The following is a 27,761-nucleotide window of genomic DNA, read 5'->3' as shown; positions in this document are numbered from 1 at the left end:
GCATCCAAAAGTAATAAACGCTACATGATCGCTATGTAAAGTCTGAACAAAGCCAATAAAAAAATATTAATAGTCCCAGTCATCGTCATCTCCCCAGTCTCCACCAGAGTAGTCTACGACTGGCTTCTTTGCCCACTTGTCATCTGCAGGGGGAGGAGCTGGTTGAGGTGGCTGTTGTTGCACAAGCGGTGCAGGCTTCATCTGCTGACTCGGGAGGCCAGCAACGGCCGACACAGGAGGGTTGGGTTTGGAAAAGAGTGTCATTGGTTCCATGTTATTCTCTCGATGGCTCGAAGGTCCATTCTGGGCGGCCTTGGGAGAGCCGCCCTTGGAGAATAATGGTGCCGGACTGAGGGACCTTTCAAGGACATCACGAGGGGTAGCTGAGCCCGGCCTTGAAATGGGTTGTTGTGGTTGAGCTTTGGGAGCGGGTGAAGGTGCCTTCTGGATTGTCAGGGGCTGCTCAAAACGAGAAGTATCTGAAGAACCTCTGGGAGCGGCATCCGCATTCGCCAGAGCCTCCATATTGCGCTGGATCTCTTCAGACTTTCGGAACATATCCGTAGATCTTCTGTGGACCTGAACAATCGAAGGTCGCAAGACCGGCTGGGGTTTCGCTTCAGACACCTCGATGGTCGTGATAGATCCCGCATCGGACAGGCTGTCTCTCTTCTGATGAGAAGATACCCGACTCATTGCAGACAAACCCGCATCAGACAGGCCTGGGCTTGATGCAAGTGGTGGCTCGGGACTTGCACGCAGGGTGTCTGGCCGGAGCGGTGCAGGTATATTTCTTGGCTGGTGTGGCTCAGGGGTTCTTGTTTGCGGTACCGGCATAGGTTGAGGCGGCCTAGAAACATTGTTCTGCCCTGGTGGAGGAATATGAGATGGGAGATTCTGATGAGCGTTGCTTGGTCCAGCCCTTGAGGGTCCTACTAAGGGGGCGACCTGAGGAGGGGCCATTGTTGGAATATGTGCAGCTGAAGGAGATGCTGCAATCCGGCCCGCACCTGCGGGAGGCGCTTGGGGATTGGGTAGTTGCATATGTCCAGATGGTATTCGACCAGGCTGGGGAGCCATTTCACCAGGCAGGAGAGGCTTGGGATCAGATTGAGGGGGCATCTGGCCGGGTGCCAGAGGTCTCTGCCCAGGTTGCACAGCCATCTGTGAAGGTCCAGGGGGTACTTGGCCCATTCCAGGGGGTGCTTGTCCGCGCTGAGGGCCCATCTGGCTAGGTTGAGGAGGCATCTGGCCAGGCTTAGGACCCGTTTGTCCTGGCTGGATAGGCATTTGGCCCGATTGAGGAGCCATTTGGCCGGGCCCGGGAGGACCTTGTCCAGGCGGCGCCCTTCCAGGCCCAGGGACGGACTGGGATGGCATTTGACCAGGCTGTGGCATCCGACCAGACTGGGCAGCCATGTGGTTAGGATGAGGCGCCATATTGCCAGGCCCGGGGGGTACTTGTCCAGGAGCCGCATTTCCAGGTCCATGGACAGGCTGAGGAGGCATCTGACCAGGTTGAGGAGCCTGGCCAGGCTGAGGCGGCATGTTTCCTTGGAAGCCAGGTCCCGGTGAAGCAGTAGTAGGCTGTCCAGGCTGCCAAACCGCCGGAGTCGAGTACTCCCCACCACCCCATCTCGGAGGGGCGTTGTTGATAGCCGTCACCGGAGAAGACACGGTTGGTGTTGTCGGGGTCTGAGCTGTAGACTTGGAGCCGCCCTTGAACAGCTTGAACCACTTGCCTCCCTTTCCCTCCTTGGGGCCGGCGCTTTGCGGTCCTTGAGGCGGGACAGAACCAGGACGGAATCCTTGGGGCGTCGGGGGTTGCATGCCAGGAGCCCATTGCTGTTGGTTCTGGGGGATCTGGATCTGTGGCTGCACTCGGCCGTTGGGTGCTTGGCCGGGATGTGGCATTTGGCCTGGTGGCATCTGGCCTTGGGGAGGAGCTTGTCCCATTGGGTTGGCTGGCCCTTGAGATGATCTCCTCTGCAACAGCTTCGGGCCAGGGGTTTGCTGTGGGTAAGGAGGTTGTCCCTGAGGAGTCGCCTGTGGTGGAGAAGGCTGCGTCTTTGAGAGCTTCCGCAGTAGCTTCCCTGGCCCATGATGAGAAGTCTGAGCTGGTGGGGGAGTCTGGCCTGGAACAGGCTGCCCGTGTGGTCTCTGGCCTTGCTGTCCAGGAGGCATCTGGCCCTGAGGTGGCATTGGACCTCCAACGGGGACTTGTCCTTGAACTGGCATCTGATTCGGGTACGGGGGCTGGCCCTGGGGCCGAGGGGCACCTTGATTAGGTGCTTGACCCTTTGATGGCTTCCTTTGCAGCTGAGCTGGATTTTGCATAGGCATCTGACCGGGATAAGGAGCACCTGAAGGTCCTTGCCCCTGAACTGGACCTTGAGAAACAAACTGTCCTTGAGGAGGAATAGGGCCCTGGGGAAGCTGGTTTGAAGGACTATATTGTCCCGGAGGTTGACTTGGGGAACCCCCTCCTGGACTATCACCCTGCAGACTCGTCCTCCGACTGCCCGCTGGACTATGCTGTGAAGAGGCCATCGAACTACGCCTCATCTCTGGTGATCCACTCATTGTTGAAGACCGGCTCACTGTCCCGCTCGGCACCTCCTCATGCTCTTCGATTCGGCCCAGGAACTGCTGCCCCTGCGGTGGCGGGGTCGGCGCTGGGACGACCTGGTTCTGTGGGACAACGTTGCCTTGGGACGTCTGGCGGAGAGATTGGGAGCGTGCCAGTCCTTGCTGGGCCGCGCCATACGACTCCGTTGTCGGCGGGGAGGATAGCGGCGAGCCGACGGAGCTTCGTCGAGCATCGGGAGGTCCTCGGCTCAGGGACTTCTTGCGTAGCATGTTTTGCGCGGCTATGGCGTGGCCCTGGCCCTGGCCCTGACCTTCGACGTCTTGCGTGGTGAAGTAGCCTTGCTGGGGCTGGTTGGTTGGTGCCGAAGGAGGCGTAGGCGTGAAGCCGTACATGGATGATGAAGACTGAGAAACAGGAGAGGGTGTATAATTAGGGTTAACGGCCTGGTTGAGTGAGGCGGACGATGAGCCCCGGCGGCTGTTTTCCATGGGAGAAGGAGTTTGAAGGGGATACATAGAGGACATGCTTCCATGTCGAGAATCGATAGGCGACACTTCTGCACCGCTAAACGATGAATGGCGTCGGTTGAGATGCCCAGGACCCGGCACTGCACCAGCGCCCTGTGGCTGGAAATTCGAGGGTGGCCTTTGCATCGGAGGGTCGTCGGGGTACGGAAGGTTATCAACAGGATACGGCGGGTTTTGAACCGGTCTCCCGAATGGAGCTGCTTGTCCTGATGGAGGAGGAGCCGTGGCGGGAATCTGATCAGGATAAGGTGGGATAACGCCTTGCTTAGGCGGAATTGGGGGATTTGACCGTCCTGCTGCTTGCTGGGGATATCCTCCCATCATGTTTGGCATCACACTTGCAGGTCTTGCAGGCTGCTGGGCTTGATTCACACCAGCTGGAACATTCATCTGCTGTCCCTGGTACGTTGCGCCTTGAATCATAGATGCTGGTCTTTGAGAAGGCAGTGAGTCGGGCACAGTGTTGACTCGCTGAATACCCATCCTGGGCTCCTCCTGGAGACGCTGCTGCTGAACGTGTGGCGCTGGTGTCATGGATGGGGGATGCTGCCCCTGAGCAGGCGGCTTATAACCGTGGCCTTGACCAGGTGGTGCATTGAGATTCTGGGGTGGGAACTGAGGTTGTTGGCCAGGTTGTGAGGGAGCTCTTCCGCGTGCTGGCTTCAACACTGAAGGCATATGAGCGAGATCGCCCTGTTGACCCGGTGCCAAGGACGCTCTCCTATCATCGTCGAGTGAAGCCAACGTTGATGGTCCAGTTGAGAATGAATCCTGTCGATTCCCACTCCGTCCAGCCTTAAGCACAGAGGGCATATATGACAGGTTCCCTGGCGGAGGCTGTGGTCCCTGAGGTCCACCAGAGCCGGCATTGATACCCATAGCAGGAGTCGGAGCATTTCGTATTGAGGGGTCGTCAATCGGGTGCTTCGGGGGAACTTGAGGAGGCGCGAGCACACCTGGAGTACTCGTAGCATCTCTATAAGGCGGTTGGACAGGCTTGGAATTCATCATGAGATGATCTTCAGGCTGAAACGTCCTTCTTCGCTCCAGAACAGGCTCTTCTCTCATCGGCGTCGACCCCCGTGAGATATCCGGCGTGTTTCCAGCCGATCTGGGCTTATAAGCCTGGAATCCCCCAACGACTTCCTCCACTGGAGCCGTTGGTTTCTTCTGTGCCCGCAGAGGCTGCATTTGACCACCGTAGTTCCTCAGTGATCCCGGCGCGAGTTGAGGGTCCTCGTTCTTCTTCTCGACAGGGCTGGACTGCTCTGGAAGCTCTGCCAACAGCGGCGGCGGGGCCGTCTCGATGGGTGCGAGCACCATATTATCCGCCATCTCGACCGGTGGCGGGTTCGTCTCTACCCTCGCTGGTCCCGTATCTTCGGTGGGCATCTCGGCTATCACACCCACCGGGTCCGGAGCCGCCGTGGGGACCTCGCGGCTGTCAATCATGGGGACGAATTCGTGTGTCTCCTCGGGGACCGTGGACGGAACAGCAACTGGCTCTCCCATTAGGGGCTCTGCGTGAACTGCTCCATGGGCTGGTGTCGTCTTTTCGCTGGGGATTGGGCTCACGCCCTTGCCGGGAGACTTGTCGAACTTGTCCTCGATGCCACCCGCAACAACCCTCCTCGCAGCCTCCTCTTCCTCCTCGGCCAGCGGGCTCACATCGTTGTATGCTCCCGGGCCGAGGTACATAAAGTTCTCGGGCTGGAAAACGGCATTGTCGTCATCGCCGCCGCCGCCGTTGCCGCCATCACCGTCCCAAACGGCACTCACAGGCCTCGCGGTGGCCGACATGCGACTCTCCCAACCATTCTCCTCCCTCCTCGCCTTTGCGTGGGCGCTCGCCGTTGTAGTGCTCGTGTGTCGTCGAACCTGCTGCTGCGACTCGAGACGCTCCTCGGGAGCTAAGTCAGGCGCCGGGGAGTATACGTCGACAAAGTCGGGGAACTCGTCGCCCTCCTTAGGGAAGTGGTATTGAATGTGTCCGGTGGGCTTGTACTTGTAGAACCATCGCTGACCGTCATAGTCCATGTCCCAGCCCTCTGGAAGACCAGCCATGGTTGCCGTCTATGTCCTTGGAGGACCCGACTGTTCTCGAGAGTCTGGTATTATCGAGCTGCGTCGATGCGCATCGTAGAGGGCGAGGTCTTTTGGTCGGATCAGGCTGAATTGCACTGCAGCAGCTTCGGGTTGAACGTGGCCGGCGCGCGGGCTGACCTGGGGAGCTGAACTACCCGACCACCAACCATTTAAACCCGAGCAAGCGGCTTCGGAGGGGCAGAAGGAGCACAAAGGGCAGCAAACTTGAAGATATGCCGTGTTCCGAAAAGGTTACAACAAAGTCTCCCTTTTTTGGATCGATCGAGAGGAAGAATACCCAAAAGCAAGACGCCAGCCAACGCTTCGCTTCAACCGCCAAGGCATTCTCCGGGGCTCGCAGCCTGATGCCGCACGGGTAGTCGGTTGCTCTCCACTAGTCAAGCCCATGGCAGCGGCTGAGCACATTGGAGTCGTCTTCTATTGGGCGGGCTACTCATAGGGCGGTCCGTGGGATGGATTGGGAGGGGGGACCCTTTAATTACAGCTCTCGCTATTGATTCTCCTGGTTCTTAGGTGAGGGAAAAGTCAAGGCATCAGTACAAGGACACTAACAGAGAGCTTTGTAAATGTAGCAGAATGAAGTACCGTACATAGCATTTGTGATATATAAAGGGTTTTGGGATAACAAATATTTTTTGAATATCTCCTTTCATTATTCATATCTCGTATATCCCATTCTGGTCTGGCTTGCTCCAGAATTTGTGACAAATCAGATATGTCTCTCGTTCTGGTGTATTGCTTATTTCTTCACCCACTGGCCAAGACCCTCGGGGACCATCACCTCAGCCTTGAATGGGGCCCCGGCTAGAGCTCCCCCCAGGTCTCCGTTCCTTCGGAGCTTACATGTTTGAAAAAGCGATATACCTGCTACTTGAGATGACATGAGCAATTCCGTTCTTCATCTCGTCTGATTGATTCATGTTGGATCTTTTGTATCGTATATATTGCGCACACATCGTGACCACTTCTGGTCCACCCAACCGCCAGGTGTCAGTCACTCATGTCGACTGAAATTACATCACTCACACCTCTGGCCCCCTGTCTTTGATCAGTGGATCCCTTGCTGATTGAAACAATCAAGCTTTCTTATCAAGCTTCGTGTTATTATTAGATCTCGAAACTCGATTGTCGAGAGCTTGGACATTCACTTTATACTCAGTGTCACCATTTGATGGTTGAATTGCGCTGTATTAGCATCCCGCTAAACTCTCAGGTTCAAGCATTCCAAGTCCAGTCAACCAAATTCTCAAACTGCCTCGTAATGGCTGCTTCACTGGTACTATCTTTTCGCTTTCTATTCTTCTCCAATCTGCCACCCCCAAGCTATCGTGCCGTAACACTCTGTGTGATAGAAAATAAAACAATAAGAAAAACTCTTCAGACGTGCCGGTCTGGAAACTCTATCGGGAAATTTCATAAAACTCATGATATTTGTAGACGTGTTCGTGTTCGTTCGTCAATGCTTAGTTTGTCTCGGCTCTCAGACCATGTCTGCCGGCCGGCGGCTCTTAGACCCGGTCCGGGTGCGGCCAAAGACCCGAGATCGACTCTCCGTTGAGATGCGGCGGGCAACGCCGGAGGAGCTAGCAATGGATTCCCTCTCCTCCTCGATCCGCGAAGCGCGCTCCTTCTCTCGGATGCTCGCCAGGCGCTGCGCGTGCACGTTATCTCGCCTGCTCTCAAAAACATCCTGGAAGTCGTTCATGTTATCGTCCACAGAACGTTGACGGTCGCTTCGGCGGCTGTATGTTGAAGCGGAGTGGTGCAAAGCAGGACCTTCAGACTGCGAGTGGTTTTCCAGAGGATCAACATTGCCACGGTCTTGCTCCTTGCCATACGCAGGAGGAGGCTGCATGCCGGTCCAGTACATGGGGTAATCACGGCTGCCACCAGGCTCGTTGCGGAACGGAGACTGGATGCCAATGTTGACCATCTGTGTCATGAGCTCCGTGACAAACTTGTTGTGGCGGTTGAGACGCAGCAGTTCGTTCTGGAAGTTGGTCTTGTGGAAGAAGATGAGGTTCATCGAGCATGACCGCACCTCGTCCAGAGTTCTCATCTCGGTGATGATGCGAGGTTGGTAGTCACGCTTGTTTGCCAGGCAAAAGTCCGTCATGCGCTCCTTGAGCTCGTCGATCATGTGCTGAGGCGTACCAAAACGCATCACGAGACTGACGACATCAGCCAATCCGTTGGAACGTCGCTGGTTGAGGATGAAGAGGTTGTTGAGCAGCGAGTTGGGGGCCTGCACAATGTGACCCTGCATCTTCTTGAACTCGGTGTAGAGAAGAGAAATCTCCGTCACATAGTAATCATCACCCATCATCAAGTCGCCAGTCGATCCGTACACGGTCACACGATCACCGACATCGAAGGGATGCTTGACAAAGACAAAGATGATGGACTGGAGGAACTCCTGCGCGGTGGCCTGGAGCACCCAGGCCAGACCAAGAACCACAGTACCCGCAGAACCGAGAGCGGCGGCAGCGGAGCCCGAGAGGATCGAGATGAACACAATGATGGTGATAACAACGATGATGAACAAGAAGACCTTGTCAAGCTTCTTAATCACCGAGTCGAGATCCTTGAGCGAGGCGGCGATGGCCTTCTTTTCCAGGTGGATTTCGTTACACACGGCCTCGAATTCGTCGACCGAAATGTCACCGTTCATGTCCTTGTCAAACATCATAAAGGCAACTTCGGCCTCCTCTTCAGCGGTGAAGATGGCCTGTAGATCCTCGAGGTAGACAAGATCACGGTCCTCTCTCACGGTACTTCGGTAGATGAGGCGGGCGAGGGTATGAGCTGTAGCAGTCTGCTTCAGAAGCTCATTGACGACTCTGCGAGGATGATTGCTGTCAACCTTGCGACCGATCAAATCGTTTCCAACTCGGCCAGCAACATAGCCGACCTTGTTCCATGCCTGACGAGCGTTGTCCTGAAGGGTCTGCATTGGTGTCTGGGCGCCGCTGGCGGAACCACTACCGCGCTGGAAGAAGTAGTCGGTCTGTTCATTCTTGGCCTTGGCATGCTCGTACAGACGGACAAGCTGGCCAATGTCTGTCTTGTTATTGTCGATACGGGTCGCGTAGGTTCGCTGGTGGAACGACGATGCAATCCACTGGATGAGAATCTTCTCGACAAAGTTGAGGGTTGCCAGGACAAAGAGGGCGATGATGACCTTGTTGACGACAGTGACCCAGTGTGGCTTCTTGTCCCGGTAGTTGTGAGAAGTCATGGTCGGCTCGAAGGAGATGAGAATGGCCAGGAACCAGAGAAAGACGGCCGTGTGAAGGTCAAGCTGGTAACCAATGTCCTTCCACTTCTTGGGAGTGGTCGAACCAGACAGCCTGGCAATCAACTTGAAGGTGGGAGGCATGAGACTGGTAATCATGCGGGAAACCCAGAGAACTCCCCATACAATCTCGAGCCAGATACCAAACCACATCAAGTCTACACCACCGACATCTCGCTCACCATTCTTGAAGGCAAACCCGCCAAGCAAGACCGGGATAAGGAGAAGGGCGGCACCAGGGAACAGGTATAGACAATACCGAACGAATCGAGGAAACTTCCGAAGAAATATCCAGAACTTGAGAAGAGCGGCATCGGGATCTCGCTTCTTGTTGTCGTAAGAGGTCTTTTCGTCGGGCAGATTGACGTTGAAGGCATCCTCAGGCTCGACATTGTGGGCGCGCTTCCTCATGTGGCTGGCACCATCCTGATCCTCAGCTGAAACAGCCCTCTCGATGCGGAGAAGCTCAAGATTGTCATCGATGCGGCTGGCGTCTGCACGCTGGCCAGAAGGAGACCGGGCTGTGTTGGAGCTGGAGTCGTTCGTGTCGTTGGGTGCAGCGAGGGTAGGAAAGGTGTCAAGCGAAGGAGCCGAGATCTTTTCATCATCTCCTAACCTAGGTGAATCGGTTCGTCGAGGGTGTTGTGTGGTCTGCTGTGAAGGTTGTCTCGTCGGAGGGGGTTGTTGGAGCTTAAACTCCTTCTCATCAGAAAGAGGTGGATCTGTAGCAGCCATGATGATCCCCGTTGTTGGGTTTCAGAACATCAAGCTCTTTCAGGGATGTTGAATAAGAAAGATGTAGGAAGGAAGTGAATGCAACCGGCCAAGGGGATTTAAAAGAATGTCACACGTCCCGTCTCGAGATGCGATCGAGGTGTGGAGAGCGAGTGACGAAATACCCACTGGAAGTCCGGTATGTGGGATTGGGATGGGGATAAACGAAAGGCAAGTAAGAAAAAAAAGAAGTGGATCAGGCAGGCATTTGTGATGACATCGATCGAGATGGGTTTCTCTTGGATATGTATGTCGACGTCCAGCTGCAGGACCGTTTGTGTTTGCTTGCGCGTACTTGAGGTGTCGATGGTGAATGTGGTGTTGGTGTTGAGCTCAGAGGTTCAAGTTGTACTCGATAGAGTCCAGGTGGTCAACTCAAATTCACACCTTTCCTTGCAGAAAAAAAAGAGAGCAAAAATCAAACTTTTCACATCCAAGTGATGAGAAATCCGGGGGAGTTTATTTAACCAAGAGATTCGAAACCCTGCGGGCGACCGGGAGGAGCATGTTGAGCTTTAAGAGATCGCCCATGGGCTCGTGGGGACGTGTACAAGCAAGCAGGAGAAAGACTGGGTCCTCTCCAGATAGGCTTACAGTCAGTACCTTGCTTACCCAGGAGTCAGTCAGTCAGGGAGTGAAGATAGGAAGTTCAGTTCAATGGATGAGTTGCGAGGACGTATCCACTGTTTCTCTGCTTCATTCACCTGTTTTGTCAACGAGGCGACAACTTCCTCGACACCCCCTTCACCTTTTTTTCTCTCCCAACCACCACCACCAAAAATATTCACCTCACCCACTCCTCCGGACCAAAAGATGCTCGCTCGATAGGCATGATGCCGGACCCTGGATAGTCGCGCCCCAAAGGCCCGCAGCAGTGGAGCCCGCGCCGTGTCAGGGCCAAGGCAAGCCACCACGGGGCGCGGACGGGCGCCGGATGTTGCAAACACCATCATGACGGAGGGAGGTGTGGATGGTGTCACTAACTTGCCCATGGAACATCCCAACGGGGAAAGACCGAGGATGCCGCCGGCGCTTCCAAGACTTCCCAATCGAGTCCATGTGTGGCCCAACTCGTCACAACCACCGTGACGGCGCTTCTTGGTGGCCGGTGTGCCGGGCCGCACACAACACACTGTCGATGCAGATCATTGAACGCGCGCATGTGTGTGCGTGAAATTCGACCTGGATCTTCGCAGGTAGGATGCAAAAGGGTTCGATTCCAAGGTTTCTCGTTGGCGCAGAACCGAGACATCAAACGCGCGCACGCCTACAAGCATGGCAAGCCAGGGATTCTCTCCGTCGTCTCTGATAGCCATGTCAATTAAAAGGACCCTCGCTGCTTGTCGGGCGCATCTGCCTCAGCGCAAATCCCTTCCCTCGCGGGAAAGCTTGCAGAGGCTAAACAACCCAAGACTCCTCAGACCATGGCCGACTGGAATCGCCTTTGCCAGACCACCTCTGACGTCACCGGAGAGATGCTGTGCTGTCGTTGATGAAATCCCTGCTTGGCGTCTTTTGTTTTTCTTCTGAATTTCTCCATAGTGGCTTTTGCCATCTCGTGTTACTTGCGCGATAACGCCATGATGATCTTCTTAGTTGATGGATGGTGGCGGATATCGAGACGGGAGGTTCAAACTTGAAAGAATTTTTAATCCATCCATCTTTTTCTGGTGCAACCACACCATACATTTCTGTCCCTGGGTGGCTTAACGTCAGGCACCGTCCCGTCCAAGCTCGGCTCCTACTGTGCAGCCATGCCGTCAACGTGGGGGTCCAGGCCAGTTTTACACAGAGCCTCATACTGTGAAACGCCAAGGGGCGTGCCCGTGAATCTAGCTAGATGCTGAAAACTTGAGAGATAGACCCATTGACCTGACTCGAGCTCAGTCCGCGGAACCACGGAGTTCAACTTGACCGACAAAGAGATTCAAGTTGAACAGATTTAATCCACAGATCTAACCCTGCCCATGACAAGAAGCTCAGGGGCATTCCTTGGCACTCGCAGCCAATCCTGGCACCGATAAATGACGGTTTCAGAACGGGAGCACCAAAAACGCCCGCACCCACCACGCGGCCACCCTTGTTTCTCCTTGAACCAAGCACATGGCGATATCAAAGGCTGAGAGATATCTATCCGTCGAGGATGTCGCGCCTGAATACCAACCATTTCATTCATGAAACAGGGGAATCATGCCTTGTTCAAACTCAAAAAGTTTCTCCTATTCTCAGTGTCCATGTCAAACTAGCGGCCCTCGGGGTCTATTCCTCTCCGTGGTGGCAACCTCCACCGTCAAGTTCAACCACCGATGCAGAACGCATTAGGGCCATGTTGGCATCAAAGTGCGTGGCCCGTAGGGGTCTTCATGGTGTAGCACACAGCGTGGTAGTAGCGCGCGAATCTGTGGCAGAGCACACGAGATGGGCCGTCAATCATTACTCCGAGAGATGACGTCTCGGATTCTGCATCACCGATTTCGTCCGGACTCTTTCACCGTTCATTTCAGCCTCCATCAAACCGTTGACAAAGATGAGATTACTAAATTAAGTAATGGGGAAGTCTAGGTAGGAAATATGCTGTCGATTAGTTGTCAGAACTCATTTCCCGGCCTTCTTTTAAACGTGCACAATCCGTTGCATCACATCATGCCTTGGTCCACATTTCACATGCACATGCATCTCTCCAACTCATGATGCACGGACCATGTAACTGTTTTGCTTCGTGGCCAATCAGTCGACCGTCTCTCTCAAAGACATTCCAGTCTCGCATTACTCTTCACCCACTGATCATGTCTTGTCATGATATCCACGATACACAATTTCCTGCCTCGTGGGCACTAGGAGAGACAAACTACGTAGTGCCTACATGGAATCCTGCCTCATATGCCTCGGCATCGTTCAACAACACACCCACAATTCACTCCATCTCTCCTCATGCTCAACCCCAGCCTTGAGGATCAGCAACTCCACCCGACCGTTGGCCCTCGCCTGATATCCGCGCACGACGCGCCAACAACGCCGATACTTGCCCTTTTCATGACATTCATCTTCACAGCTCCTCCACAAAGGCAGCTCCAGCATCGCGGATAGTGCCGCAGTGTCCGAGCTCATTCGCGGCCCTGTTCATGGTCGTGTCCAAGTTCATATTCTTTATTCTTGGCTGCTCTCCACCTCTAATTAAACCCATGATTTTCCACCGTCTAAGCAAGCTTGATGCTCCAGTCCTCACCGATCTTGGCTCCCACACGGCCCACAGTCGCGTAGGCTGCTCTGCCTCCCTTGGCAGCGTGATACTGCACCTTGGCCGTCCATGTGCGTCCCTCCGACTCAACCTGCACCTCGTTCTGGTTCCAGGTTGAAGGTGCGCCAACAATGATAATCTTGTCAACATACACCTTGTCCATAGCCTTGAGCCAGTCACCAGGCTTGACCGACTTCGCGTCTCGGCCCTTTGCCTCCAGGGAAGTCAAGGTGTTTCCACTCAGAGTGAACTTGCGGTGGATATACTGGCCTTGCTCGTGATCAAACGAGTCGCCGTCATCGACATACAACTCGCCCTCGGCGTTGCCAGCCTTGGAGACTGACACGACGAGAGTGTAGTCGTCAAATCGCATGAGAGCGCTTGAACGTCGAGGGATATCACGACGAGGGATAATGTGTCCTCCTCGCATTAGAAGAGGAATGCTGCTGAGTGGTGCATAAACCGAAAGGTTCTTGCCCTTCTGAGTCTTCTTGATCTTGTAGGTGAAGTAGTCGTAGTAGACCTCGTCGTCGGGGATCCAGATGTCGACCGTCTCCTTGTCTTGTTCCGTCACTGGCTTCACCAGGAGGCCTGTCGAGCCAAGGAAGAACTGGTCCTCGAGAGCGAAGCCAGCCTCCTCAGAGGGGTGTGTCCAGAACATGGGCCGGATAATAGGGCTTCCATCCTGGGCCGCGTTGAAAAAGGCCGTGTACCAGGCAGGCAACAAAGTGTATCGCAAGCGGATTGCCGCTGTAACAATCTGCACATGAGGCTCGGGAAGCAGGTAAGGCTCACGACGGCGAGAGTCGATATGAGCGTGGGCACGGAAGAATGGATAAAAGGTGCCAGTCTGGTACCAGCGAGTAAGCAGGTCCTTGTCAGGGTTGCCAAAGAAACCTCCAACATCAGCACCAGCAAAGGGGAAGCCAGACACGCCCTGGTTGAGAGTCATTGGGATGGAGGCTGCCAAATGAGCCCAGTCGGCCTGGTTATCGCCAGTCCACATGGCACCAAGCTTCTGCGATCCGGCGTAAAAGGCACGCGTCAGAATAAAGGGGCGTCGGACCTCACCCTTCTCGCGCGTGACCAAAGCCTGGAATGTCGCGTTCTGGAAGGTCAGGCCGTTGAGGTTGTGCACATCACGGTGCTCCCATCCTCCATGATGGATGTTGTCCTTGGGCATGGTAACCTCGGGGCCGTTAAACACTGAAGGCTCGCTCATGTCGTTCCACATCCAGGTGTTGGGCATGGTTCCCTTAAACTTATCATACTTGAAGAGAGTCTTCCACCACTCGATTGCCTTGGGGTTGAAGCAGTCGATCCAGTGAGAGGCTCCAGGCCAGCACCATCCTTCATAGATCTTCTGCTCCTTGTTGTGAACACCAAGATCCTGTGCAGTCAACTCAGCCACAATCGGGTAGTTGTCCGTCTTCTTGATGTGAGGATCCATCAGGAGGACCAGCTGTCGGCCATGAGAGTCGAGCTGTTCACCCATGCTGATGGGGTCTGAGAAAGAGTGAGGATCCCAGGTGAAGTACTTTCGGTCATCGGTATACTCAACATCCAGCCAGATGATATCATAGGGGATCTTGAACTTGTCCATGTTTCGGTCGACGTTCTTCACATCGTCAGTCGAGATGTAGTTCCATCGACACTGGTGGTAAGCGATGGCAAATTCTTGAGGCATAGCGGTGTAGCCAGTCAGCTCTCCATAGTTCTTGGTCAGGTCGGCGGGAGTAGGGCCGAGGAAGACAAAAACGTCGAGGAGACCAGACTCAGAGATCCAGTGAGTGTGGGTGTTAGTCTTGGAGCCAGCTCCAAGGCTCAGGGGGTTGGCATGGCTCTTGTCCTTGGTGATATCGACCCAGGTTTCAGCGACGTTGAACCAAAAGACGCCTACAGAGGAATCCTTGCGGTGAGCCTGCATAAAGGGGATAGACCCATAGAGAGTCATAGGGCTGTCGAGGATGTACTCGAAGACGTCCGCATTGTACATGCGATAGGGCTCCTCCCAGTTGCCCTCTCCGCCTCGAGTCTGCTTCAGAGACAGAGGACCAGTGTGTTCGGGGATACCAAAAACATGCTCGTATCCGGGGAACGAAATGTCCAGGGCAATACTCTCGGGGCCACGAGGCTTAGTATCAGTGTTTCCACCGAAAGATTCGTCCCACCAAGTGCTCTCGTCTTCAGTGGCCTCCTCACCCTCCTTGTTCTCAACCTTGGGTCTCCAGTGCTCCATGTTGAGCAAGCCACGATCATTGAACTTGATATGGGAGGTTCCATCGCGTTGGAAATCAATCTCGAACGGCGAAAACTTGATGATGGCCTCGTGCTTGGACTCGGGGCCGTACTTGATGTTGACCTGAGTCTTGTCTTGGAACGCAAGCTGGGCCTCCTTATCGAGATCCAGGCCAGCAACGAGAACCCAGGGGTCAGCCTCGTTATATCGCTCTTTTCGGACAGGGCTGTTGTCTCGCAAGACGATATCCTTGTTTCGTCGCTTCTCTTCGTCCATTGTGACTCGGGCGGTGCCGGACTTGAGGAACGAGATGGTCAGTGGGAGTCGGACGGTCTCCCCCTGTGCGTTGATGGTCTTGACGATCGTGGCCTGAAGCTTGCCATCTTCGAAGGACGTTGAGTCGGCGAGGACTTCGTATGGTGACTTCCAGTTGGAGCCTAGGGAGACAGCGTTGTCGGCGTACTCTCGGTTTCGCTTGCAAAAGCCGGACTGGCGACACTTCTTGAAGTCGTGTTCCTTGACGGCAGCTAGGCAATTGTAAGCATGACTTTCTCAACCGCGGTTTGGAAGGACTGTAGCATCTTACCAGCTGGCTGAAGTAGGCAGACAAGAGTGCCTAACAGCAACAGCAGCGCCGTCCATTGAAAGGACGACGCCATGGTTGACCTCATGGCGGTAACCGGTAACACGAGGATCAGCCGTCAATAAGGGGCAAAATAAATAGGAAAAGTATTTATAGACAGGTTAGATAAACATGAAATTGACAATGAGTTCCACGGCCTGGAGCAACCGCTGGAAAGATGGTGAGTGCAGATGGTTGGCCGTATTCCCTGACAGCCTCAGCTTCTGATGGTGTCGAGGTCAAGCTGTCCCTTGATGAGCCTTGGCGACTCTGGAGCTGAGAGGGAGAGCTCCAAGCCAAAAAGGGACTGGTCTGACACGCAGGGGAGTGTGGAGTCGGGGGTCAAGACAGCGGGGCAACTTCGGTAAAAGACTAGACCCAGCATCAGGAACCATTGCTTCGCTTCTTGTATTCTCCTTGTTTTTCGTTGCTATTTTGATTGATTGACTTTTGCGGTTTCTTGCACTGTATACTGCTTGAAGCTACCTGGTGTTGATAGCTGCAGCTCAGGATCGTGTAGAGGTAAGTAGAGTCTGTCCCCATTTGGCTTATCTAAACTCAATATGGTCTTCAGGTTGTAGAACGTGCCAACTCAACTCGAATCAGTTTCAACTCTGCCAACGCTTGCTTTGAATCCATCACTCCCTAGACCTTAAAGACAACTATTCATTCCAAGTGTCAACTTGGACTAATTGAAAGTCACGTGTCCGTGCGAATCCCCTTCTCCTCGCACCCACAGCCCCTCAACGCCAACTCATCATGGCTGATGAGCCCCGCCAAAAAGTCGAGAACCCCGCTGCAGGCGGCGACAAGCACCCCAATCACCAGCGCAACCCGCTACGGAGAACTGCGGAAAATCTGTCCCCGCCGATTTTCATCGCCCTCTTCGCCCTCCTGGCCATTTATATCCTCTTTTCACCGCCTTCTTCCCACCTTTCCCCTCCAGTTGTGCCGGAGCCAAAGTCTACCTTTTCCTCCTCTTCCTCCACTCCCACATCCCAAGTCATCCCAGATCAAAACAACATCACAATGTCTTCTACCGAGCAGACGTAAGCTACCCCGCCATTGTTGACCTACCCCTCCAGGTCGATACCCCTCCAAACAACATGTGCTAACTTTGCTACAGCTTCATCGCTATCAAGCCCGATGGTGTCCAGGTAAACAATGGCACAATGCCACCTTCGTCAAGGTCATGAACTGACACTTCTCTCCAGCGTGGCCTCGTTGGTCCCATCATCTCTCGCTTTGAGAACCGAGGGTAAGCAATCTTAGCGAGTATCGTACGTTTCTTGCATTCTAACATTTGGAAATAGCTTCAAGCTTGCCGCCATCAAGCTCGTCACCCCCGGCAAGGAGCACCTCGAGAAGCACTGTCCGTACCCTCGATCCATTATACCGATTGCCAATTGATTCTGACCATTCACAGATGCCGACCTCGCTGGCAAGCCCTTCTTCCCTGGTCTGATTGAGTACATGAACTCTGGCCCCATCTGCGCCATGGTCTGGGAGGGCCGTGATGCCGTCAAGACCGGCCGTGGTAAGTTGACCCGTCACAGCATCACCAGATCCAGCTTCTAACCAACGTGTTCAGTCATCCTCGGTGCCACCAACCCCCTTGCCTCCGCCCCTGGCACCATCCGTGGTGACTTCGCCATCGACGTCGGTCGCAACGTCTGCCACGGCTCCGACTCCGTCGAGAACGCCCAGAAGGAGATTGCTCTCTGGTTCAAGGAGGGTGAGGTCCTCTCCTGGAAGACTTCCCAGTTCGACTGGGTCTACGAGAAGCCTTAGATTGTCAATGATGTGACGCCCTGAACGATGGAACGGAAAAACGTACATGTGGGATGACTGAATCTCAACGGGTATAACAAAATCAAGACATGAATCTTCTCAACCTTGCGGCTGTGCTTTGTGATGTCTACGACTTTCGAGTAAAGATTCCCTTTGCCCTTACTAGAACACCGGCAAACCACGGCGTTGCCCAAACGCTGCCAATGATTCGGATCGGCAGTAGAGCTTTCGTGATGGCGTATGCAAGAGCAACTTCGACCACGACCTTGTATCGTCCATCTCCACTGTGCCATCGTTCGACGGCGTCCTCCGACTTGGATTCGCGATTTCCCGGGCTGGTGCTTGACACATTCACCTCATCTTCCTGATCCTGTCCGAACCCGAACCAGCCTTTGCGCTTGAAATACCTTTCGAACCGACCAACGCCATCCTCGACATAGGTCCCAAAGTGGCCCGTCACATAGTCCACAGGCACATAGTTGGTGTAGTGAAACAATCCGAACAACCCCAGTACAGGTACAATCGCCGTGATCTCGTGCAGGATCAAAAACGATACTATGTGCGAAACTGGTGCATTTCGTAGACCATTGGTGTATTTTTGTAGGCGGCGGGGAAGCTTGGCTGTGATGCGGTCGATGCGGGAGGCTTGGGAGGATTTTGTCCTGACAGACGTACGACAAACGCAGGGAGGGTGGCGGGGACGAAGGCTGGGGCGCCAATTAAAGACGAAGAGGTTGCGACGCATGTTTAGCTTGCGATAGTAAACACACAAGACGGATATTCGAGCGTTTGAGGTGACGAAACCTACAAAATGAAGAGAGGGAGAAGAGTTGACGTTCTTGAGTGGAGCTGCTGACAGCCTCAACCCCTGTTGAGATGTGCATGTTTAGGGTAGCTAACTTCCGATTAGACATCCGTATGGATATGACTTGCGAGTTCGTCAATTTCGAAGCCATGTGTGGGTGTTTTGGGTGAATATTTGAGTTTCTTGTTATTTATCTTGTGAATTAATTTTGTATAGGTTCAATCGAGGGCTCTCTTTACTCTAACTGAAAATTATCCACCTTAAAAACAGAGAGTTATCTCGACGGCCTCTTTGAGTACTGCCCTAGTGACCTAAACTTTCCTTGTCGAAGGTGCACACTCGAGCTATCTTGTGAGATTTCATTCTCGCTTAAATCACAAACCCAGGTTCTGTGGTATGGATGTCTGGGCTCACTCCCTCAGCGAGTCGCCACACTTGTATCTGAATGGAAGGTCTATGCCGGCTTCCAATGGGGGGTTCGGGTCGGACTTACACGCAATTACTCCAGCTGGATTTCATTATTCGAGACTTGTTTGGAGGATGAATGGCTAGAAACAAGTGGCAGAACGATCTTCAACAGAGTCAAAGAGTTGTTCTGGTAGCTTCTTAAGCCAGAGATATGGACTCTACTTACTGGCTCGATCCCCATCATCATCCATCGGCGATAGACTCAGCGCCCCCCATCCGAGTAGACGCTGCTCAAGGTTTACAGCCATGAACCAAATGAGCTCGTTCTCTCCACGGAGATACTTCTCCGAAAACACGCTCGGATGACCGTGTCGAAGTGGAATCAAGAGCACCGAAGCTCCTTCCTCTGTATCTGCTTCCATGACTGGCACTGCTGCCTTCCTTGCCCTCGCATCAACCGCCTCACTCTCAATAGACGCAGCTCAACAATGATGAAATGTGCTCTTAACGACTCAAATAGCCTTTGGGAAGGAATTGCTCTTGGTCTGTGACGGCTGAGTTGGAGTGCCCTCCTGCCTCGTTCACCTCGCATCGTATGAGTTCGTGAGAGGACCTTCCTAGAATTCCACGAGATGACCTCAACCGCCCCAACAAAACACCCCCCCTCCTTCCGACTCGGATGTGCTGGCACAGGACTGGGCATTTATTCTCGTCGCTCGAGAATCTTTCCTCCGTTTCTTCTCTTCTCTTCCATCACCAACCACCTCATCCAAGGTTCACTTCATCCAACGCTCACAGCATCTCCCACCTCAGCTCAGACACAGCACAACCACTCCAACCACGTTCTTCACTCTTTGAATCTACCACCACACTACAAAGATGTTCGGACAGTTCGCGGCCTTCGCCGCTCTTCTGATGGCCGCACAGGCCCAACGCTTCCCCGGCGAGGACCTCATCTTGGCCGACTGTGGCATTGGCGATAACCCCCAGCACCCCAAGTGGTCGACCTCCCGCCAGATGAACTGGTACCAGGACATCAAGTGGCCAGAAGATGCCTACAAGTACCCTGACGCACCTGACATGGCCGTCGAGGTCCCCTACAAAAACGGCAAATACCCTTGGATCCCTGAAGGTGCCACTGCCAAGATGCCCAACGGTGTTGTCTGGACCGTCTACATCGAAGACAGCACCCCTGATGGCTTCAAGGCTGGTTCCGCTGTCACCACCAAGGAGGGTGGCCAGATGCTCAACTGCTGGGCCTACCGTGGTCGTCCTGTCAGTGCATCTCTCAACAAGACCGTCAACCCTGAAGCTGTTTGCTGGTCCGCCTTTGTCTGCAACCGCGATGACGACCCTCCTTCCCGTCCTGACGACATGGGATCTCAAACTTCCTCTTTGACAACAGACCCTGCCCCTCCCGCAACTACCTTTTCCTCACGACCACCTGCCACTCCTGTCCCCTCTCCCACTGGTGGCGATCCAGAACCTACTTCTGACCCGAACACTGGAAAGCTGTTTGTCGCCGCCTCGGTCAGCCCTCGTTTCCTCAACTGGCCCAGCACCTGGCAGGCGTTCATCGAGAAGTTTTCCTGGGATCAAGAGTCTGGGAAGTGCATCGCTGAGCCCATCAAGGGAGATGGCTATACCATCAACATCGAATGTGCTGGCATTCAGATTGATTCCGACTCCCACCTCACCCTCATCATGATCAAGGCTCTCCGCGATGTTGGCATGAACAGCACTTGGTTCAACCAGAACCCCACTGTCCCAGGCCAGAACAACAACAACTCTACTGCCGAGCACTGGGTGGTCATGCCCGAGGCCTTCAACCTCCAGGTCGTGGATGTTGCTCATCAGAACATCATCGGCTACCTTGGCTACAACACCACCTACGACAACTTCCTCAGCGGCGCCTGCTCGACTTGCGAGACTGGCAGATTCAACAAGCAGTTCTTTGACCCAATTCTTGCCGCGGTCAAGGGCACCTACCCTCTGTACAACAGCTACAGTGTCCAAGCTGAGTGCAGCCCTTGGATGGCATGCCAGTGAGGTGATGATTGAGGCGCGTGTACGATTACTGAGTTCTCTTGTACCTGCAAACATGTTAGATGGTTTATGATGGGCGAGATGAGAGACGGACGATTTCGGGATTCATGTTATCTTACTTCCTTCGCTTCTGTACATGTATTTCGCTTGCTTTACTTTACTTATGACACTTGTAATGCAACTGGTCTCGCTGAGCAACTCCTTCGATGCTGCTCGTGTCTTGGCTTCTCAAACCAGTGAAATGTCTGTCCACCAAAAGTCTCCTGTCACATGTTCCCCAAACATAGCGCCATGAACGTAGGCATCACCGACTAGACTGAAGCAATCGTCAAGGTCGTTGAACCTCCTCAGGACTAAGGGTGTGGGACATCCAGCGACAATCATGACTTTATCCCCAACTTGGGCCTCGGTCGGAACTAGACAAAGGTAGCCTCTGATGGTCCTCGCAATGCGTCTGTTGGGTACGAGGGTCAAGCGCAGTAGGGCCTCGAAAGGAGCAGCGGCTTGATTCAAGGCCTCGAACCTGGCTCGGCGTTCTGATTCAGAGATGACTGGTACGTCTGGGTTTCTGGGCATGCCTAACTGGAAAGCTAAGGCAATCATATCATTCGTCTTGGGGAGGCTATTTGTGGAATCTCTGCTGGTTGCAAGGGTCCACAGCGGTTCGAGGCTATCGAAGTGATTGAGGCTGGTAGGGTTGGAAGGGCGATGGGCGATTAGGGCAGCAATGGTTATGATGGTCATCCAGGCACTGAAGGCCTCGACGAGGTTTGATGGTGCTGGGCGCTGGACCAAATCGTTGTCCATGATGAGAGTGCGCCAGAAGGCTTCAACGATGGGTTGCTGAGTGGGAAGGTATGTTGCACCGCAGTGGAGGAGGATCTGCATGGACTTGTTGAGACTGCCATGGAGCATCTCGGACCATGTTTCGCCGAGCTCTTCAATGCTGCCTAGATGAGGTCTGATAGTTTTGACATGTAGATGATGACGGTCTTGATTGATAGTGAATTCAACGCCTTGGCCAGCTGAGGCATCAAATGGACGGAGGTTACTGTAGTTCGGGTTGAGGATGGGAGCATGGACTGTCTCGAAGGAAGGAATCCAGGTAGGCAAACTTGAACTGGTGCCACGGCTGGCGAGGCCGGAGAGGGAGAGGAGATGTAGGGACTGGGTTTCCTGAAAAAAGGTGAATCCAAGATTTGTGAGAACTTGATCGTCGGTCGAATGGTAGTCAACTTTGAGATTCAGACGGGGTTGTCCTTCGAGCCGTGCCATGTGATTTACGAGGCCAAGGAGGGCATAGACACGATCTCTTCTGAATGTTGCCTTGGACCCGTTGCTTCCCAGCAAGAGTTGCAGTAGTATCCTCCAGGGATGACTTGTATGGATTCCAAAGGAAAAGTCGACGTTTTGAAGGACCTCTCTAAAGCGACTGGCTTCGCCTTGACTCCATTGGCGGACGATCTGGAGATTTATGGCGTGGAGGAGGCCTTGAACTAGGGGAATGCCCTCACGCCCGTTACCTAGGACAACGAGGCCGAGAGTGGCGCGGGACATGCCAGTGAGGGCAGCAGCGTCTGCGATAACGTCCCATGGAGCCTCGTAGTGGCCGATTAGAACTGTTGGGTTGCGTGATAGGGCGACTTCCTGGAGCATCCATACCCGCCCAAACCAGGCTCTGGTGTAGATGTCACCGAGGTCGACCCAGTCGTCCGCAGTAAGAGGTGGTAGGCCATTCCTTTTGAGAACCTCTGGGTCGTCAACGATGAAGACGTCCCCGTACGAATGGTCCCTAGCTAACTGAAGGATCTTGGCCTCTGCGCCTGCTGCTAGTTGTCGGGCCACCTCGATAGCGCGTGGTGTCTTGTCTGACGCAGGACCTAGCCATATCATGGTTTCGAATGTCCTATTGTAGATGCTGTCCATGATGGCAACCTGGGAAGAGCGTTCAGAGAGACTGGTCTGGTTAATACAGATGCTGTCGACCCAGAGATACTGCCCAGGTCTGGCAACACACATCTGGGACAATGCGTCACAGAGGTTCGGCAACACCGGGAATGGCTTCCCATTGAGGAGGATGCATCGTCGGTCATGATCTGTGTAGAATGAAGAATCGCCCTCGGGCGGACCCCAGGTGTAAGAGATGGCGAGATACGGGGGACATGTGTCGAGAGAGAATGTATGGAGGGTGAAGGCTGGTGAGGCGTCCGTGGCTGTGTCTGGGAGACGGAGGAGGCGGATATGCTGATCGCCGATCTTGTCGCTATATCTGAAGCCAAAAATTGCTTGGGAGATTTGAAGGAGGCTATTTGACAAAGCATCTTGCAATGAGAGTGATGCCCTTGACAAGACGCGGCGTATCCGGTCACGGTGAGTGATAATGGCGATGAGGGTTGCAGCAGCGGCTAGATGTGTTGGCTGGACCACAAAATAGTGACTGTATCTAAGCCCTAGCCTCATATTGTTGGCCATGGATCGAGACCTTTCATTCTTGGCTTCTTTTGCTGTTGATGTTGTTGGCAAGTTCGCCAAGGGTCACGTCGATGCTCAGCCGCAATTGATAGCGGGTCGGATCTTCAGTTTCGTGTTTTCCTCTCAACATCAACGTCTATGATTGATGAAACAAACAGACGTTTAATGAAGGTCAGGGAACTGTTATGCAAAGGAACGGTCAATTTAACACCAAACCTTGAAAGACTACTGCTAATATAAGGTGATGCTTTGGATCGATTTACCCATCTGTAGTATCATGGTTGTATAAGTCGAGCACAACATATAAAGGCGTCTGATAATCTAAGCTTGGGTCAGCGCATTGTCTTTGACTTTATGCCTCTAGGACTATATCTATTCATCATCTGTGCCATCCGAGTAGTAGTCGAACTGCTTCGGAACCTTTACATCCTTCCCTCCTGGCGCATCCGCATCGATTTCGTCAGTTGCGTGAGCTTTAGGTGTCGACCCATCTGTTACCACTGCTGTTTCTGCCGACTGTGGAAACAATTGCCCTCTTAGAAGTTTCGTCATGTCCCTTGCCCACTCCCACGGCCGTGCCGTACCTCCAGGCAAGCTGTTGAAGTACTCCCAACCCATGATACCTCCAAAGGAACCATAACGGCCTCTCAGTGTTGTGAGGACCATGCTGAGTGGGTTCATGGGCACATAACCCCCGCCATTCTCCGGATTGGTGACGAGTCCAATGACAATCTTCTCCGGGGGCCAACCCTTTTGGATCATGAGGTCGTACATGAGGGGGTTACTGCAATCTCCCCAGCCGCAGTAGAATTGTGTGTTGTACCAGGCAATGTCGCGACCCCGCATGACTTCGAGAGCCTCGTAGTCAAAGCCACTGAGGTTCTTGGTAAAGTCGAGCAAAGACATGGCAACGGGTGCCAAAGTGATGATGAAACTGGGACCAAAGTCGCTTCGAAGGCGATCTATCAGTCGAACGATGCCTCCTAGACTCATCTCCTCCTCCACATCCAGATCAAGACCGTCTAGTCCACGCTCCCGGATCATGTCCCTCACAGGACCGTAGAACCTGTCAAACTGCTCCTGGTCGGCGTCAAGGCGCTGATAGCTCCCTTTGGCAGCGCCGCCCAGCATGCCCATGACTTTCACACCCGAGGCCTGCAGGACACGGAGCTCGGCCCACATGGTCTGGAAGCGGGGGTGAGACGGGTGGTGGTTGTTGAGGGTGATGTCCTGGGGCTTGTCGTTTATGTGGATGGCGGCGACAATGACGTGGGTGATGGTGATGCCTGGCTGCGTGATGAGGGGGAGGGGGGAGATGAGGTTTCCAGAGGAGTCATGATGGGTTTGGTAGTAGGTTATGAGACGGGGGAGGGGATTGGAGGAGGTAGGGAGGGGAGGCATCTGGGGCGAGGAGCTTTGAGGTTCGAGATATTGCGTGTTGTTCGGTGATGCATGTTGAAGGTAGAGGCTCTAGGTTGATGCAGGCTTAGGTGGAGGCGCTGTAACTTTAGGCTATGGCGGGTATGCAGCCACTGAAAGCTGGGGGGGGGGGGGGGGGGGGTGTGGATTGCTTCTCGAAACTGAATCTCACCATAAACGTTTAAAACGGCCGGTTTACTTGCATCAACGGTTTCATTCAATAAACGATGGGTATCTCTGACTTCTGCTGTCATCTCAGAAATTGACTGCGCTCTGCTGCTCCTTTTCCAGATCCTTCACCCCCACCTTCTTACCCACGCACCGTCCAGGATACCAGATAGCAAACAGCAACACAGCCAACGCCACGGGAGCAAACTCGAGGCAAGCAAAGTAAATCTCGTTGGAATAGAGGTGACCGCCTAATCCCTCTGCCGTCTCTGCCAGACGGAAACACGTTCGCAGATAGATGAGGATGGTGGCTACTGCGAATGCGGCGCAGAAACTGGTGAGTGTTCGACCTCGTGTGCGAATCTCTTGTCGGCTTCGGAAGAGAAAGCTCGCGGTCAAGATGACGAAGACGCCGAGGGAAAAGACCTGGTAGGCTAGACCGCCGAGGAGGATGTTGTTTGCGTCTGTGGGATCGTCGCGGTTCGACTGTCGAACACCAATGAGAGCAGCACCTGTGATCTGGACCACAGTTGCAATAACATCGGAGGTAATAAAGAACCACAAGATGGCCTTGGGCGGGAGGAACGAGTATCGACGTCCAAGTCGGGGAATCAAGGCCGAGAGGATGGTATACACTCCCGCAGCGAGGAAGACGGGTGCCGTGACGATAAAGAAGTAGTTGAGGATAAAGTATAGAAGATGATACGGATCATCCTTGGCTGAAAGCGAGCGCGCAATATATCCGACAATCTCAAACAAGAGACCGATGGGAAACGTGATAAAGTACCAGCTCCGGAAGCGAATCGTCTGGAAGAGGTGGACGACGAGGAAGACGGCGAACCAGACGGCGGCGAACACGGCGAGCGAAAAGGCGGGAGTGTAACCGTAGATGATGACGGGCGTATCCCAGTCGCCGTTGGGGTTGGGAAAGTTTGGATCGACGTAGCCGTCGATGGGCGGGCCTGGTAGAGGTCAGTAGAGGAAGCTATCGCGAGATTTGAGACCGAGACATACGCCCAGAGCTGCCTTGCCCACTGTCACTCATGATGGCCGTGCAACACAGACAAGAGCAAAGAACACAATGCGGGTATCCAACGACAGCAAGCTTTTTAGCACCAGGACCCTGCCGAGGCCATACTTAATTATAAGCTTCTTTCGCATTAAAACGCCTTAACCCACTCAACGACGGGCGCCAAGCCCACATGAACACCTCGGTTGTCCTGCAGTCATGAATCATCGTTTCCATTTTCGCGTAAAAATGCGGGAAATACGATGAAACTTGGGCTGTTGGGCCGATCTGTGTGGGAAAACGCCGATGAGGTCGACGATAATGTCGGTTGACGATCTGGTTGACGATCTGGTTGCCGTTTTGGGTTACCTGTGGCTTGGGATGGACCCTGGCCATGTCTTGAGGGCGATTCATTTGCTGGTGAGTGTGGTTTTCGGGTTTAGAACTGATAAGAATTGTTTTGATTTGTACAGAGTAGTTTTCTTTTCTTTTATTGGTAATTCTTAAATTGCTTCAGTCGTTACCTTGATCTCTGCATCGACAACCTGGCGATAGGCAATGAGGTTAGTATCGCCAGTTAGACTATTTAATCACGACAGCTAAATTCATTTGACGAGGGGGCAACGAAATAGGCCATATGTCGACGAATCGCTATCAAACCATATGGTTTGGGAACTACTAATCAAGGCAAATGGGGTATCCGAAAGATCGAGAGACAAAGGGCACAAATGCTTCATCAACTCCCCGGTAAACTCAAGGCGCATCCTACGGACCACGCATCATGTCTTCGTTCATGACCCTCTCAAAAATGCCTTCCCGAACCTTCTGCAACCCCTTTCTTGCCTCTTCCATTTCAAGCTCCCTCTCCTTTAGTTCCCGTTCCACACTGGCTCTCTTCACTCTGGCATAACTCAAAGCATCGTCGAGTATCGAAGCACAACGGGCTGCTTCCTCGCAACTGTGCTTGATGTCGACTCTCCCCCAGACATCGCCAAGGGCCGAGTTTAGTTGTCTGACGAGAGGCTCAGCGTTGAACCTGGAAAGTACCCCATTGTCTAGCCCCAGCCTCGATACCTGATCTATTGTCCTCTTGGTCTGCTGAATGTCATCCTTCGCTTGGTGTAGAGCCCGGCGTTCCATGAAAGTGCTGGATGTCCTGTGAGCGATCAAAGCTTTGTCCATGTGCTGAAGCGTCACCATCATCGTCTGCGCTGCCTGCTCCTGTAGCTCTACCGCCTTGCTGTGTGCCTCGAGTTTCGCCTTTGTCGTAAAGTACGCTGCTAACGCATTGTTGCTTTCTTGCTCCTTCTCATCTTCCTCGGGAAACTCTGGCGTTGGGCCAGAAAAGATATCATCGTACAGTTCATCCAGCTGCCGTTGCACGCCCCGATGCCTTTGAACGAGGCTTTGAACACTCGCCAACGTATTTTGTGCCTGAGTCAGCTGGGACTTGAGCGAAGAGTTGTGCTCTTGGGCTTGCTGCGCCTGCTGCAGCGTCTCAAAGTAATCTTGTTCCTCTTTGTCTGCCATGCCGGCAAACCACTCCTTCTTGCCGCTGGCCGTGATGAGAAACTTTCTGAAATGGCTATCGCGATACTTCTTGTGTGTCTGAAGGTTGGCCAATCGCTCTTGATCCAGGTCATGGAGTTTCTTATCGGATCGGGCTATTTTATTTTCGAGATCCGAAACGATCTTTTGTTGTTGAGTAAGGGTAGAGCTGGCATGGCCCGTCTCGGCGAGGAGACGAAGGAGTTCCGTATTCTTGTGCGAGGCATCTCGTATCTCTGCTCTGATATCCAACATTTGAGTAGATTTTCACGGAAGCAACTTCGGGATAAGAAGTCGACAAGTTTGAGCGTTGATGAGGAGAAACCGACCTTCCATCGTTAGACTCACTCATCAAGTCAGCCTACAAGGGCCGCCAAGGAATACTCGCAGCAATATCCTGGTTATTCACGTGGCTGTGACTGGTTGGGAACAGACATTCAAGCATGGGTTGATACAAGTCTGGCATCTCGGCCACTGGAAGCTGAAAGTCCAACTCAGCCTTGGATCTGATACCTGGGCAGATATCATCAACTCCCACAGGCGACCCCGCCACCACCAGGAGCATGAAGTCGGTGTTTAGCACATCTAGGACCAGCAGATAAATGAAAGAATTTCTAAGTCTGGGATTCGTATATTCATGAAAAATGAGCGAAATACACATATTTTTGGTATTTCAATCTGGTTGAAAGAATGGAGAGGCGTTT

General features: G+C 53.5%; 10 protein-coding genes across 10 annotated transcripts; 2 read left to right on the top strand and 8 right to left on the bottom strand.

The window, feature by feature from the left end:
• Positions 1-66: 66 nt before the first annotated feature.
• NECHADRAFT_105372 (uncharacterized protein) lies at positions 67-5,513 on the bottom strand (the record flags this gene model as incomplete). Its single annotated transcript, XM_003050118.1, has 8 exons — positions 4,261-5,513; positions 3,975-4,143; positions 3,903-3,912; positions 3,376-3,838; positions 3,145-3,323; positions 1,332-3,115; positions 1,011-1,274; positions 67-869 (listed from the first exon to the last, which is right to left on the bottom strand). Exons 1-8 carry the CDS (start codon positions 5,179-5,181, stop codon positions 67-69), a joined length of 4,593 nt encoding a protein of 1,530 aa, XP_003050164.1. The 5' UTR covers positions 5,182-5,513.
• A 1,334-nt stretch (positions 5,514-6,847) lies between these two features.
• Positions 6,848-9,040, bottom strand: NECHADRAFT_993 (uncharacterized protein; the record flags this gene model as incomplete). Its single annotated transcript, XM_003050117.1, has 1 exon — positions 6,848-9,040. A coding segment is annotated over one exon (2,193 nt), but the record flags the coding sequence as incomplete, so codon positions are not given.
• A 3,449-nt stretch (positions 9,041-12,489) lies between these two features.
• NECHADRAFT_49539 (glycoside hydrolase family 31) lies at positions 12,490-15,428 on the bottom strand (the record flags this gene model as incomplete). Its single annotated transcript, XM_003050116.1, has 2 exons — positions 12,490-15,296; positions 15,356-15,428. The coding sequence occupies 2 exons, from the start codon at positions 15,426-15,428 to the stop codon at positions 12,490-12,492; spliced, it is 2,880 nt and encodes a 959-aa protein (XP_003050162.1).
• A 906-nt stretch (positions 15,429-16,334) lies between these two features.
• On the top strand, positions 16,335-17,285 carry NECHADRAFT_72021 (uncharacterized protein). The gene is made up of 6 exons (XM_003050511.1): positions 16,335-16,440; positions 16,518-16,548; positions 16,606-16,649; positions 16,705-16,763; positions 16,818-16,928; positions 16,983-17,285. The coding sequence occupies exons 1-6, from the start codon at positions 16,421-16,423 to the stop codon at positions 17,180-17,182; spliced, it is 465 nt and encodes a 154-aa protein (XP_003050557.1). The 5' UTR covers positions 16,335-16,420; the 3' UTR covers positions 17,183-17,285.
• Positions 17,286-17,309: 24 nt separating this feature from the next.
• Positions 17,310-17,927, bottom strand: NECHADRAFT_96358 (uncharacterized protein; the record flags this gene model as incomplete). Its single annotated transcript, XM_003050115.1, has 1 exon — positions 17,310-17,927. The coding sequence occupies one exon, from the start codon at positions 17,925-17,927 to the stop codon at positions 17,310-17,312; it is 618 nt and encodes a 205-aa protein (XP_003050161.1).
• Positions 17,928-19,274: 1,347 nt separating this feature from the next.
• On the top strand, positions 19,275-20,444 carry NECHADRAFT_96357 (uncharacterized protein; the record flags this gene model as incomplete). The annotated part of the gene is made up of 1 exon (XM_003050510.1): positions 19,275-20,444. The coding sequence occupies one exon, from the start codon at positions 19,275-19,277 to the stop codon at positions 20,442-20,444; it is 1,170 nt and encodes a 389-aa protein (XP_003050556.1).
• A 506-nt stretch (positions 20,445-20,950) lies between these two features.
• NECHADRAFT_84995 (uncharacterized protein) lies at positions 20,951-22,901 on the bottom strand (the record flags this gene model as incomplete). Its single annotated transcript, XM_003050114.1, has 2 exons — positions 20,951-20,992; positions 21,234-22,901. The coding sequence occupies 2 exons, from the start codon at positions 22,899-22,901 to the stop codon at positions 20,951-20,953; spliced, it is 1,710 nt and encodes a 569-aa protein (XP_003050160.1).
• Positions 22,902-23,285: 384 nt separating this feature from the next.
• NECHADRAFT_49128 (glycoside hydrolase family 18) lies at positions 23,286-24,314 on the bottom strand (the record flags this gene model as incomplete). Its single annotated transcript, XM_003050113.1, has 1 exon — positions 23,286-24,314. One exon carries the CDS (start codon positions 24,312-24,314, stop codon positions 23,286-23,288), a length of 1,029 nt encoding a protein of 342 aa, XP_003050159.1.
• Positions 24,315-24,587: 273 nt separating this feature from the next.
• Positions 24,588-25,457, bottom strand: NECHADRAFT_48509 (uncharacterized protein; the record flags this gene model as incomplete). The annotated part of the gene is made up of 1 exon (XM_003050112.1): positions 24,588-25,457. A coding segment is annotated over one exon (870 nt), but the record flags the coding sequence as incomplete, so codon positions are not given.
• A 555-nt stretch (positions 25,458-26,012) lies between these two features.
• Positions 26,013-27,312, bottom strand: NECHADRAFT_84993 (uncharacterized protein; the record flags this gene model as incomplete). The annotated part of the gene is made up of 2 exons (XM_003050111.1): positions 26,013-26,091; positions 26,279-27,312. 2 exons carry the CDS (start codon positions 27,310-27,312, stop codon positions 26,013-26,015), a joined length of 1,113 nt encoding a protein of 370 aa, XP_003050157.1.
• Positions 27,313-27,761: the final 449 nt, after the last annotated feature.

The sequence above is a fragment of the Fusarium vanettenii genome, assembly GCF_000151355.1.
Source record: "Fusarium vanettenii 77-13-4 chromosome 9 genomic scaffold NECHAsca_6_chr9_2_0, whole genome shotgun sequence".
Taxonomy (NCBI): domain Eukaryota; kingdom Fungi; phylum Ascomycota; class Sordariomycetes; order Hypocreales; family Nectriaceae; genus Fusarium; species Fusarium vanettenii.
This window is presented reverse-complemented; position numbering and strand designations above follow the sequence as displayed.

Bases quoted from the DNA above. Each gene is read 5' to 3' on its own strand.
- NECHADRAFT_72021 (XM_003050511.1), top strand. From the start codon at position 16,421: ATGTCTTCTACCGAGCAGAC. The intron at 16,549-16,605 runs GTAAACAATGGC...ACTTCTCTCCAG, and splicing joins TCAAGCCCGATGGTGTCCAG to CGTGGCCTCGTTGGTCCCAT. The intron at 16,650-16,704 runs GTAAGCAATCTT...ATTTGGAAATAG, and splicing joins TCTCGCTTTGAGAACCGAGG to CTTCAAGCTTGCCGCCATCA.